The following is a 12963-nucleotide window of genomic DNA, read 5'->3' as shown; positions in this document are numbered from 1 at the left end:
ATCAGGACCTTAGACCCTTGGAAATCCCAGGCTGGGCTGAGGAATAACACCATTAGCTAGTAGAAATTTGCAGAGCTTCAGAGTTGCTGGGTCTATTCCCCTGTACCTGAGGTTTTGACCCACAATGAATGGCAGATGTGCTGTATTTGGAACGAATTTGATTTCGTTTTGTTTTGTTTTTTACCTGCTCTTCCTGTTAAAATAACAAACCAAACACTGTTTATAAAATAACCCACATGATTTAAGTGACTGGTGAATCAAGCAGTGATATTGAAGGAGGAGACTTCTTCAGAATTCATGTTCATCTTTAGAACTGTCGTCTCTGTTCATGGATGTTTCACAGCAGTTAAAAATTTGTAATATTTTCTTTTGCCAGGAATTTGCTTATGCATTAGTGTTTCATATAATGAAAACTAGCACTCCTTTTTGCTTTTTGTAGAATAGTACTCTTCTATCAAAGTATTTTTTTCTTGGTATTGTCTGCCTCTTACATTTCAAATCCTTAAAAAAAAATTAAATGCATAAAAACCTTGGGCTATTCACAACTACACATTGTTCACACATTACCCTGCGTGCTGGCTAAAGCCATTTTTGCCATAGGCTTTATTTTTGGAAAGGCTACACAGAAAGAAACCTGGATTATTTTAACAGAAAAAACCCAAACATTTTAATGTAGGAATAAGAAGAGATTTAATTTAGCCTTAAAATAAGTTTTCCATTTAGAAAAAGAATATATTTAAAAATAAGAAGGGTCTAATTTCTGGAAGTTCAAGGCAAGTTCCCTTCTGAGAAATAAATAATTAGACTTCCAAGGCATGTTTTCATCAAAGCCATGGCAAAAAAAAAAAAAAAAGGCAAAATATGCTGGATTGGGATTCCCCAGGACCTTGATTCTATTCCATGCCCTGTAAAAGGGAGGTAGTGGTACTGCTTGGAAATGTGATTTAAGATCTGTGTTAAAATCAATACGTAAATGATGAGCATTATTAATAAATAGTAACATAATATTATTAGTAATAATATTTGTCTAGGTGCTTTTTTTCCTTCTTACGTTGATTTCGAGAGGACCTGGTCAAGGTGCCTTATGTGGGTGCAAGAGCAAAGCTGAGTCACCCCTGGACCCAGCAGATGAGGGACTGCCGGTCTGCAGATGCGTTGCCGCAGGAACCGCCTCGTCCTCTGCTTCGTTTCCAAGTCCCACAAAAATGATTGGGATTTTTGTCGTCATCACACAGATCAGAGTAAGACCATGGCGCTTAGGAGACTCTTTTAAACCACTTTCAATTTTTGTCCCTACTTTTTTGGTTTCTAACAGACATTTGCATCTCATCATTTGAAAGAAATATTTTCTCTGGCGTAGAATCTTACATTTCACTCCTTTTAGTTTCCTTAGCAAAAATACAGTTTCAAGCTTTCGATATGAGACCGTGACAAAGTGATTTTATAGCCAGTACTGAAAGTGACTAAACTTGACAACAATTGTATTTTATGACAACCTCTGCTTTCATGTCCACAGCCTACTTTTCTATTGTCAGCTGTGAATTTTTTTTTATTATTTTTTTTTTTTCTCCTTTTCCTTTCCCCTCCCTCCCCCATGACTTGTTTCAAATGTGAGCAATTCTGTATGTCTGCACTTGACTGGAAACAAATCCTTTTACCAGAAGTGCATTTTAATGGACAGCATGCTTCACTTAAGTCACCAGAACCTTAACTGTATAATATTCAATTTTTTTACCAACCCAGAACCAAAGCTGTTTCTTGAGAGTGATGTTCATAAGAGTAGTGGAAGAATTAGTATTACAGAACTAAACCAGATTAGGAGGGAATGTGAATTAGATTTGGTAACAGATGGTGCCGTGGAAATTAAAGGTGCTTTGCGAATGGAAGCGACAGCAGCTTGCCTCTTTTCCTCTCCTGTCTCTCTCTTTCATGCGCTTGATAGACGGGTATAAATCACAACAATCCCGTCTTGACAGCCAATTTCGAGAATTTGATCTGGTTAAAGACATGGCTTTCCTGCTCCACTCACTGAAACCGGCTGCTATTTTATTTTTATACAGCACCTTGTCATATTTAGGAAAGTGGAATCACCTGCCTCCCTTTAATGAAATTTTCTTTAATTACAGTTTTAGCTCTTTAGTGTTAATTACTTTTCCATTCAGCCAGAGTTCTCAGGCTGTCTCACAGGAATGTATTTCTCTCCCCCACCCCACCTCCCTGCTCTATTCACGCGTATGCTTTCATTTTTCTAAAGATGCTTTTCATTGTTGGAAGTTGTTGTCAGATCCATTATAATTAGATCCTAATTATCAAAATCATCATTATTGTGTAGGAAGAGGAAGCATTGTAAACAACCGTTAAAGTTATAGGATCTTATTAGACAGAGGAGAAACCTATCAGGATATACGTGAATAAGAAACAAGCAAACAGAAAGCCCCACTGAAAACTCTGTCTGGGAAGCATATGAAGATCTGGATAGCAAAAGCTCTCCTTGGAAGGAAAATCCACCCAGGTCATCTCTCCATGCTTATTCCCCCAGTCTCTAATCCCACGTTTTTCAGAAAAGATGAGAATAAAATTCCCCTGCTTCAGTTTGCTTATGTAAATACTCATCTTTGCACCTCTCATTCAGGTGTCCAGATATAAAAATCACTTTTCTGATGTGTGTCAGGATCGGCTTATAGTTGGCTTAATACACGTACTTTTTTTGCTTTTAAAGCAGCAAGTGTAAGTGAAGAGACTGCTGTGATGCATGGAGACGTGGAGCTGCTTCTGCCGCACACTGAAAGTCCTCAGACTGAAAGAGAAAGATGATGGACTACACCAAAAAAAAAAAAAAAAAATAAACCCCTCTCAAAGTATGAGAAGATCCTTAGAGCTGGCAACTAACAGTTGGTAGAAATAAAGCTTCCTACTGGCAGTCAAATGAAATGTAGTAACAACTCAACGACTCCCTGCTGCTAGCTGACAGCATGGTGTAACACACTGGGACAAACATTCACTTAAACACTGATTGCAGGAAAACGTCATTTTCCAACTCGCCAAGTAGCTTTTTGGTTGCCTGCGCGTGTGCACGTGTACGTGTGGGGGGGATTTAAACCGGTGGCGTGTGGCTGGGAGGACAGGACGCAGGAGCCCGCTGAGTGAGGGGGTGGGAGAAGGATCACTTGCTTTAGAAGTTTTAGTCCTGAGTCTTTTAAGACGCTCACTCTCTGATACTATTTCTGGTATGTTCTTTCTAATCACTTCGCCAATTTAACAGAGCTCAGCTGGCAAATTATAATTCTGCTATAAATCTGCAGAAAATCAGTGGGGGAGCTGGGTGGGGAGACAGGTACGCGGTGTGCACACACCTACATGCTGCCTTTCAGCCATGGAAGGAATCGCTGCTAGAAATTGTGAAAAATCTGATGATGCAAACTTTGACTCTCTCTTGAGACCGAAGGCATTTTTTTGTCTTCATTTTCCTTTTGGAAAGTGATGAATGACAGCTATGTCTCTGATCTGTAGTACAGGCTTTCTGACTGGTGCAAGTAACTGCTTTTGATGCTGTAATCATTTCAAAATAATCCCTCTTTAGAAAGGCTGTTATGTTCTTGAATAAATCTTTACTTATTTTTGTAGTTTTGTATTTTTCTCCCTTGAAGTAGCTGAATGTAGGATTTTATTTTCTCTTGCTATTTCAGTTGGTTTCTCTTAATAAAAAGAATCCTCACAGTTAATCATTAGATGAATCCTTGACACTTCATACGATGCCCTCTGGGGGCTGGAGACATCATGTGGGCTCTACCTGATACCACTGGAGTATGACCACAAGGAAAACGATGTTCCATCACAGAAAACCACCTAACTTCTTAACCAGAGATTTGCTGTCTTCCAACATGTGATGTGAATTAAAAGCATTAAGGCTGCATTTTGAAAATAGAGTAATAAAATCTTACTCTTCCTGGCCAATATACTGAGTTTCATATGAAGAAACTTGGCTGTCATACTAGTAGTGATAACAGAGGCAGTTGAAACTGTTTGACTATGGGAAGTCTCTTAGTGGGCGTTTGTGCAGCTCTGCAGTCACTGAAGAACTGGCTCATTTGAGGCACTTTAGGTACTGTAGCAGCAAAAAAGACATAACATTAGGCTAGAAACCAGTAAACGAGAGAAAGGAAGTCTTAACGTTTTCTGATTATATGGTTGTAACCCAAACAATAGCCATGTTCTAACTATGTAAAAATGTTAGGAAACACAGGAGAAAAAGAGAAACCTAAAAATTAAGTGGGAATGTGCAGTTTTTACTGAGGTTTAAGTTGTATCAGAACCATTGTATGTACACAAAATACAAAATCATACATTTCTGTATAACTTTCAGGTGTTCCAGAATAATTTTCCTTTTAAGTGCCATCTACTTCTTGTGTTCCCTTCTCTTCAGTGTTTGCCTTTTTTTTTTTTTTAAGTATCTGAAAACTGTATCAGCATACCAAAAAGCATCTTTTTCTACTTGTAATACATGAAATCTGTAGAAGTAGGCAAGTCTTTTCTGCAGGATATTTTCTGTGGTGATAGCCTGCTAGTAGTAGTGCCTAACAAAGTTAAGATATTTGTTGCATACAGACATGCAACAATAATGGTTGATTTTGTGTGGTGGTGTTTGGGGTTTTTTTTTTTTGGTTTTTGGGTTTTTTGGTTGGTTTGTTTTTTTTTTTTTTTTTTTAATGTCAGCTTTAATTTTTGCTTTTCTGTTGGAGTTTGGTTGGTTTGTGTTCTGCAGTGACATATATTGGATGCATTGGACAACTGTGTTACTAAGGGTGGGTAAATCTTCAGATATCTGGTGTTTTGGCTCAAAGGTGCAAGGATTTTGAGCATTCTTTCCTGTTTACTTTTTGTTTCCAAAAGAGTACCTGATGTAAAGAATAATCATTTTGCAGTCTGAAAAGATCTGAATTCTGTTGGCTATAAGTGCTTCAGCTTTTAAGTTCACAAGAGTAATGTTATGGTCTGTCAAACCATAGGATCTGTATGCTGCAGAGCTTGTGCATGTCTAAGGATACATTTAATTAAACCAGCATTAGTGCATCTATGCAGACTTATTAAAACACTTAGTTTGTCTCAATAATATTGATTAAATAGCAGTAGTTTGTTTAATCTAAGTGTATTTTTGCTGTTACTGTATTACTTCCAAGTAATCAGCATAATAGTTATCATCAGTGAAATATCACGTTAGTTGTGAAGTAATGCCATAAGAATTGATTCAGACTTGGCTGGAAAGGAAGGCTTTCTGTCATATAGTGCCAAAGCCTGATTTGGATTATTAGAATGAGAGTTTTAAGCATAATTTCTGTTTGTATAAACAGGGTGTGTTTTATAGGCTTATAGGTTATTCCATACTCTGAGTATCCATTATATCAAGGAACACCTCAGACAGTTAATTGTGCAAAGCATCATGTAAGTAATTACACAGTATTATTACACATTTAACAGTTTTATTGATTTGCCAGTTGCTCACTTACAGTATTTAGAGCTATAAACAAGAGATGCTCACCCTCAGTTGAAATAGGTCCAAGGAAATGAGCTAAAGACAAATGACACTAGTATGCATTGTCGCATCAGATGTAATCCTTAAACGCAGAAGCTGTCAACAGTGATAATTTGCAACACATTGGGGTATCTCGGGATCATTTCCTTCTTGTTAACAAAGTTTATCAACCAGGAAGCACAGGGAACCAATGTGAAATAGAAAGGGAAGCAATAATGAATATTTTTATACTGTTGGAGAAGGAGGGGAGGTTAAAATAATTCCCTCTCATTTTGGAGGGCCTGCAGTAGTTGCAAGTCAGCCACTTGAAAATTGTATTTTTTTAAAAGCAACACCAAAAAAACAAGCAAAGTGCAGCCTCTCAGATTAAGTGCACATGTGAAGGGCCCAGATAATGGCTTGTTTTGTTAAACTAGAGGTGACCGGGCAGCAGCGTAGTCTTCGCTGCCCTGTGTGTAGGAGGCGCTTTGGCAGAGCTTGGGAGAGGCATCCAGCGCAGTAATAGCTGCTTGGGAAGCTGGATCCTCTGTCAGCAATCGTCAGCTAACTCAGGCCGCTGCCGCTGCCGCTAACATGATGGCTTCAAGCTTTGTGGCTTCTGTTCTGCCTGCCTAGTGGCTATGACAGCTGCTCTGGAAGAAGTCATTGGTTTGCTTTACTTTCTCTTACCAAAGTGAAGTGATGGAGGTTTCAAGAAAACATAAAGAAGAAATTACAAAAAACAACAAAACATTCAATGCTTGTTTAAACAACCAAACCCACCACAGCCGTTCTGTTTTGCACAGAGTACTCTTTCCTACGTGGTTGTACATGTGTGTTCATGAATAAAGACCTAATGCATAAACAGTTTTGTTTGTGCATGCATGGGAGAAGATTAGTAATACTTTGCAATTAATGATCTCATCCACTGGGTTAACCAAGCAGGCCTTACGATATTTCTTATTAAAAGAAGAAATCCTTTCTTTTCCTTCCCCCAACTAAGCCGGTGCACCTTAATGCAATGATGATATGTTAGACCCAGCAGTTGTCAAAGCATCGTATTACTGTGATGCCATAATGACACCCTGTCTCTGTAAAGTAGTCATGTTTTCTCAAATCACACGTTGCACCGTTGATTTCTGACATGACACTTCATTCAGTCACTTTCCTTTTCTTCGGCATCTCCATTCTCTGACAATAGCAGCTGGTGCCCATTTTCTTACTAAGTGATTCACATTTTGCCACTTTACTAGAGTGCAATTAGCTGAAGGAAAAAAAAAATGCTCAATGCAGAGCAGTTCAGCTGAGGTTGTTACTCAGGTCTTTAACAGAACCTGGTGAAAGTCTCGAGGTGTTGTCATGGGTGTTGGTGCAAGACGCAATGTTTTCGTTTCTTTCCACACAAATATTTTTTTCCTCTTACATTCAGAGAAGCAGAGTATGGGAAATCACTGGTACATGCCTCACTATTTTCTGTCTATTGATTTTGGTACAGACCTGTGAAATGATACTGAAAGTAAGTACAGTATTTGAGAGGAAATGCCTTTACGGTCAAAGCAAGGAGCTGGCTTCCATTCCTGACTCTGCTACAGTCTTGCTGTGTCACTGAGACTAAGACTTTCTTTCATGCATTGTTTTTCATAGTTTAAGTATGAGGATAACACGTTAAGACCTTTTTGTTTAACATCAGTTGGAGGAATGTATTGGAGGAAAATCAGATGGATTGCACTGTTAGCGTAAAAAGTACCTAGGTGTGCATAATAACAGCTGCCTTGCTGATGCTCCCACGTAATAGCTGTCATTAAAAATGTCAACTGCTAATAACCTATTCTGACATTTATGGAAATAGCGTAATTCTCTCTTCAAGAAAAGAAAAACTTCATGTGCAGGTAAAAGTGGACTTTCATGATGGTCTATAGTAAAGGTGCTCACGCTAATTATTGTGACTAATTTTTACTGTCACTGCAACCTCCAGCGCAGCTCTGAAGTAGCAAATGATGCTGTAAGCAGAGCTCTTCCTACTTGAAAATTGAGCATGTAATGTATTAACAGATTATGAAACATTGGCATGTTGTTTTGACTGCCTTTAGGTATGCGTAATAAGCGAGATGAGGGAAGAGTAACGTTCCAAACCAGTTGCACGTATGGGTGGAATATGAAGAGCTACCAGTGGCTCAAATGGGAAAGCTTTCTTTTTTAAGGCTATATACTGTAATCAGATGCAGTTAATTTTTGCACTCCAATTGTATATTGATACTGATTTAGCCAGTGTCAGCACTGTCAATATCATTAGTCATGTGGTAGGTAGATGGAAATATGAATGTGATTGCATTAATAAATTCTTAATATATTCAACCTTTCATAAGCACATAGCATGACAATTTATTCGCTGTTGTTTAAGACCATTGTAAAGCAGGAGTTCCATATTGAAGTACTTTGTCATTGTACCTTTCTGCCAGCAGCGACTGCCTTCAGGTCTTACTTAAATGAAGAGATTGTGAAGTAAATTTAGTAGAGATGTGAAGAGTCACACTATGTATTGTGCATTACTCAAGGCTTGCAGCATCCTGTATAGTTTCTCTTGTATATGGGCATTGAAATGCTTCTAGAACAGACTAGTTACTTTCTCTAAAGTTATTGAAAAGAAAGTTTATCTGAGAGCTACCAGTTGTTCTTAGAAAACTTAGCTGAGAACAACCCACCACAAATGAAGCTGCCATTTATTTGACTTAAAATCTAGTAAAGAAAAAAAAACCACAACCCCACCAAGGCTTTAAAATAAATACTGTACGTTTTTATACGACACATGTTATTTCTATTCATAAACCTTAACTAAATTTAGATTTTTATTAATCCAATGTGACCTAAAAATTTTGCATTAACAGCACAATGTGGAATTGGACTTATTCTCTTTGAATGCAGATAAAGCCATCATCTTGAAAATAGCTCTTTCTGACAAAAAGGTGTTCTTTTGAAATAAAGTCTTATTCACTACATTCCTCTTAGAGTTAATGTGAATTTTAGTGCCTCTAATTTTAGATTGAAGTGAGGTCTAGAATAAAACCCACTGGCTGACAATTGAATTTATAGATAGTTGTGAATATTTCAGGCTTGAATAATAGAGCTGTAGAATTTCAGACACAGAGACGAAGAGAGAATTAAGCTCCAACTGTAGTTTTAGACTCTAATGCAATGGTGTCTAGGAATTCTTCAGTATAACAAGCTGGCTAAGTAGTAATTAGGAGGGAACTGAGGGAGGGATTTTACAGAAGTCTAGCTTAGGCATTATTCCAAATGTTCAGCATGATAATTTGATGGTGGTCCCACCTGCCATCCCTATAAGATGGCTCTTGAATTACTTTCGTTCAGATGTGGTGCAGCAAGGCAGGAGTGAAAGCAGTAGGTGTCTGTTGCCCACCCACAGCCAGTACCCAGCCTTGTCTTCGGTCCGTCTTTGGGGAACTGAGAAAGTTTTTGTTCTCAGAGTCAGGCACTGTTGTGGGTTTTTTTTTTTTTTTTTTGGAATGGTTAATGATTTAACTGCATTTGTGCTTTGCCAGCATGCACCAATCCAGTCTGTACTGTGACAGCCGTAACTAAAAGCAGCTCTGTCTTGGTCAGTACCAGAAACTGCTGCTTCAGAAGCATCAGCAGACTGGCTTTAGCCTAAGCAACACTGGTGATCAAAATTTTAATGCTTATAGAACTGAGATTATATTTTGGTTCTGACCGCTTGGAGTGGGAGGCATCCGCTTTTGTGCTGGTTAAGACAACATGCATTTGGACAACCAATTAATTGCAAATGGTTTTTCTGAGGAAGGAAGGGTGACATTTGAGCTCATTATTGCACAAATTAGAGAAAAAAAAAAAGGCAGTTGGAGTATTCAGCAAGAATGTGCCATCAAGCTGGTTATGACACACTATAGACAGTGACTCCTATTGCTGTATTTTGAGACTTATTATGCGGAGTCTCAGCAGCAGGGACATGAAAAGAGACCAAGTACCTGTTTAGTAAATAGAAGAACCTTAGTGTATAGAAAAATAATGTAAAAAATAAGTTGGTAGAGTGTGAAAGTTAATTAATGTTTTTAATCATACCTGTATAAAATTCTGTGTCAGAGAAAGAGGAGAGACAGAGAGACACCATGTTTTAGTACCCTAATAACTTCTAACTCTAGTTTAAGATCATAATGTATGTGAGAGCGGTCCAGTAATTATAAGGTAATAAGTGGAGTGGTGGTGTAAGTGCTCTAAATTAAAAGGAATTTGCAGAGCTGCTCTAAGTCAGTGCCGACCCGCTTTCTTTCAAACGTTGACTTGAGAAAAGTGCTTAGCCCAGAGTGCAAGTAGAGAGACAAGAGAGAGCTATCTATTAATTACAGCACTCATTAACAGCGACGGCTACAAGGCAGCAGATGCAGAAGAAAAGGCACACGTTACTGCAGGCTGGCAAGGGGATTTCCCCCCCCACCCAGTTCTTGAGGAAAGGACAAGACAAGCAGGTGGTCCAGTGTAATAAGATATTTTCATGGCTTTAACCTTCCCATTTCCTTGGTTAATTTGCTGACACCAGATAGCTTGCTCCTTCCACCTCCCTCAAATAAGTCCTGATTTTACGTTTGGAGGGTAACATTTCTGCACATCAGTCTGGCTGTTTTCCAAACTCACGTGTCGTTTGTTTTCAATAGAATTTTACAGTAAAAATCACAACAATGGAGAGGTCCTAAATAAAATCCGTGGGCACTGATTTTAGGTTAAATCGCATCCTAAGCTTGCATCTTTAATGAAGGGTCAGGCTTTGATCTCAATTTTCCTCATTGGAAAGGAAGCCAGTTCTCTGGATTTGCATCTCTTTTGTGTTGGTGAATTTGATTCTAGATCTTGAAGTAGAAATTGATGTTATTCTTTTGTATTTTTTTAAAATACCATGAAAAGGTGAAAAATCAAACACAAGATCTCAAAAATTATTTTAGAAAAGTACTTCAAATTGTCTGGGCTCATGCGTTTGCTTTGAAAGCATGAATGTATAGCTCCAGGTGGGTGGCCTTGTAGGGTAGTTGCTTTTCTACTGGTAATGTTTCTAGAGAAATGCTCATAACTGTCATCTGTACTTTGGCAGCTTCTGTCAGAAAAATGCTGGATATGCCATTTGCTACTGTGGTTTCAATCAGAGCTGTAGAACGTGAAGATAGTATGTGATTCAGAGCTTTCTAATTATTATTTTTATTCCTTGTTCTCCCTAGAATACATTTATAAATAATAAAAAACTTGGGGACATAATCGACAAATAAGATGTTTTGTTCCACCCCCCCCCCCCCCGTACAAGGCACTAATTTGTCAGATCAAATGTTATTTGGTTTTATTTCAGATGCTTAATTCTGAAAATGTGAGAACTGAGAAGACGGAATCTCACCTTCTGAAAGACAAAACTTCTATCTAAAATTTCCTCTAATAAGTTTTTTTTTAATCCAGGAATGGAGCATGTAAAATGTCAGATCCTATAGAGCTGCAGATATATGGGATAGTGGCATAGTTATTACTGGTTAGTCTGAGGATAATGGCTAGAAAGTAATTGCAGCCGGAGCTAATGAATCATTTCACTTAGATTTTGTGAAAATGGAGTCCAGCCTTAATTATTTGTTAGAGTACCCAGTTGATGTGCTATATCTGTATGTGTATCTATAATAAAGCAATATTAATAAAGAAAAAAGAAGACAATGGGAGACTGCTCTTCAATTCTGGGATCGGATCAATAGATGATGGATATGTATTTTAGTCAAGTGTCTTGACAAATATTAATTACAGAGCAGAACATTTATGTGATCAAACTTGGAAATATTTGTTCCTGATAATGACGGAATTTACAGAAGGAAAGTACTGATGGAAAAAGGAAGACATTTAATAGCCAAGTCATCTATTAGGATTTTTTAAATTTTTTGACCTGGTAGATGACAAGTTCGGAATTCAGAGTTGATGTGAAATTGATACGTAGCCTAGAGGGTAGGTGGAGGGGACAACAGACTGATTTGGTCTCTTTAAAGTTTGTGTTTACTGCCTGTCTGGAGCTTTGACAAAGCTCTGTCATGCCCTTATGCTGATTACCTTCATGTAGAACAAGAGGTATTGACTAATGAATGAATGATGTGCAGTCCCTAACCCTTCCAGAGCAGCCTTAAAGAGCACTGTCTTTAATACACAGATTCTTCTCTCTCTCTCTCCCCACTACAGGCTTCTCTGCAGAATGTCAAGCAAAGATCGACACATTGATTCTAGCTGTTCGTCGTATATCAAGACGGAACCGTCGAGCCCTGCCTCTCTGACGGACAGCATCAACCACCACAGCCCCGGTGGCTCCTCAGACGCCAGCGGGAGCTACAGTTCCACCATGAATGGACATCAGAACGGGCTGGACTCACCTCCCCTCTACCCTTCGGCCACAGGGCTCGGGGGCAACGGGCCGGTCAGGAAACGGTATGATGACTGCTCCAGTACCATCGCTGAAGATTCACAGACCAAGTGTGAATATATGCTGAACTCGATGCCCAAAAGACTGTGTTTGGTGTGTGGTGACATTGCGTCAGGGTACCACTATGGAGTGGCTTCCTGCGAGGCCTGCAAGGCTTTCTTCAAGAGGACAATTCAAGGTTGGTTATTCTTTAAACTTCTTTTTAAATTATTTATTTATTTATTTTATTTCCTCAAAGCAAAATAGCACAATCCTTGACTAAATCTTGTTAGGACTTCAGACTGTATCTTTTCATTCTTCATAGTGTTTGGTCCTACAGATTTTACTCACGAAAAAACCCCTTTGGGCTGCTTTGGAAGTTCTGTCTGTCATGTTAAGCCCGCTGCCATGTTTGTTTTGATTATGAAAAACAGAAAAACACTGGAATCCTCCAGTGCACGTTCTGTACAATTTTCTCATGGATTCCCATAAATTATTATTGTGAAGAAATCAGATTGTTTTCTCAAGGTTGTCATGGATGTTTCTTGAACATGCCTTGTAGGTGGCACGCAGGAATCGTGCTTTTGTTCCTAATTACACCACTACCATACTTAAGTTGTTCCAGAAATCCAGTTTATTTTTGTTAAAGCATCAGGGCATTTAAAGTTGGAACAAAATGCAGTGGTGTAGTGCTTTGTGAATATCAGTGTATTAATAGCTGGTCTTTCACCCATACACGATATACAGTGGCCTTAAAGAGGTTCAACAAATATCTGTAAGGTCACATTCTAAGGAGAGTAAGTTGGCAGCTTGTGATCTCTGCCCAGTACTTTGTACTAATCTGCTTTTGATACCTGTTACAAATACGCCACATATTTTGGCATAAATTAGTACGAATGGGATAATTTGCATAACCACTTGTTCTGGCTTCAGAACCAATGGAGACAAAATAACCATCTACTTTGATTTAGATATCATCCTTTCAAGTGAAATTGAAGGTGCTTTATTT

General features: G+C 38.5%; 1 protein-coding gene across 14 annotated transcripts in view; it reads left to right on the top strand.

Moving 5' to 3' along the window:
- Positions 1 to 12963, top strand: part of ESRRG (estrogen related receptor gamma) — a 387444-nt gene that overhangs the window by 249253 nt on the left and 125228 nt on the right. For all 14 annotated transcript variants that reach the window (XM_065631563.1, XM_065631562.1, XM_065631557.1 and 11 more), the window contains one exon: positions 11738 to 12153. In XM_065631563.1, the coding sequence (XP_065487635.1) occupies positions 11751 to 12153 (403 nt within the window). In that variant the 5' untranslated portion in view covers positions 11738 to 11750. The remainder of the gene's footprint in view (positions 1 to 11737; positions 12154 to 12963) is intronic.

Source organism: Caloenas nicobarica, chromosome 3 (genome assembly GCF_036013445.1).
Source record: "Caloenas nicobarica isolate bCalNic1 chromosome 3, bCalNic1.hap1, whole genome shotgun sequence".
NCBI lineage: Eukaryota > Metazoa > Chordata > Aves > Columbiformes > Columbidae > Caloenas > Caloenas nicobarica.
Note: the sequence above shows the minus strand (reverse complement) of the source record. Positions and strands in the feature narration are given on the sequence as shown.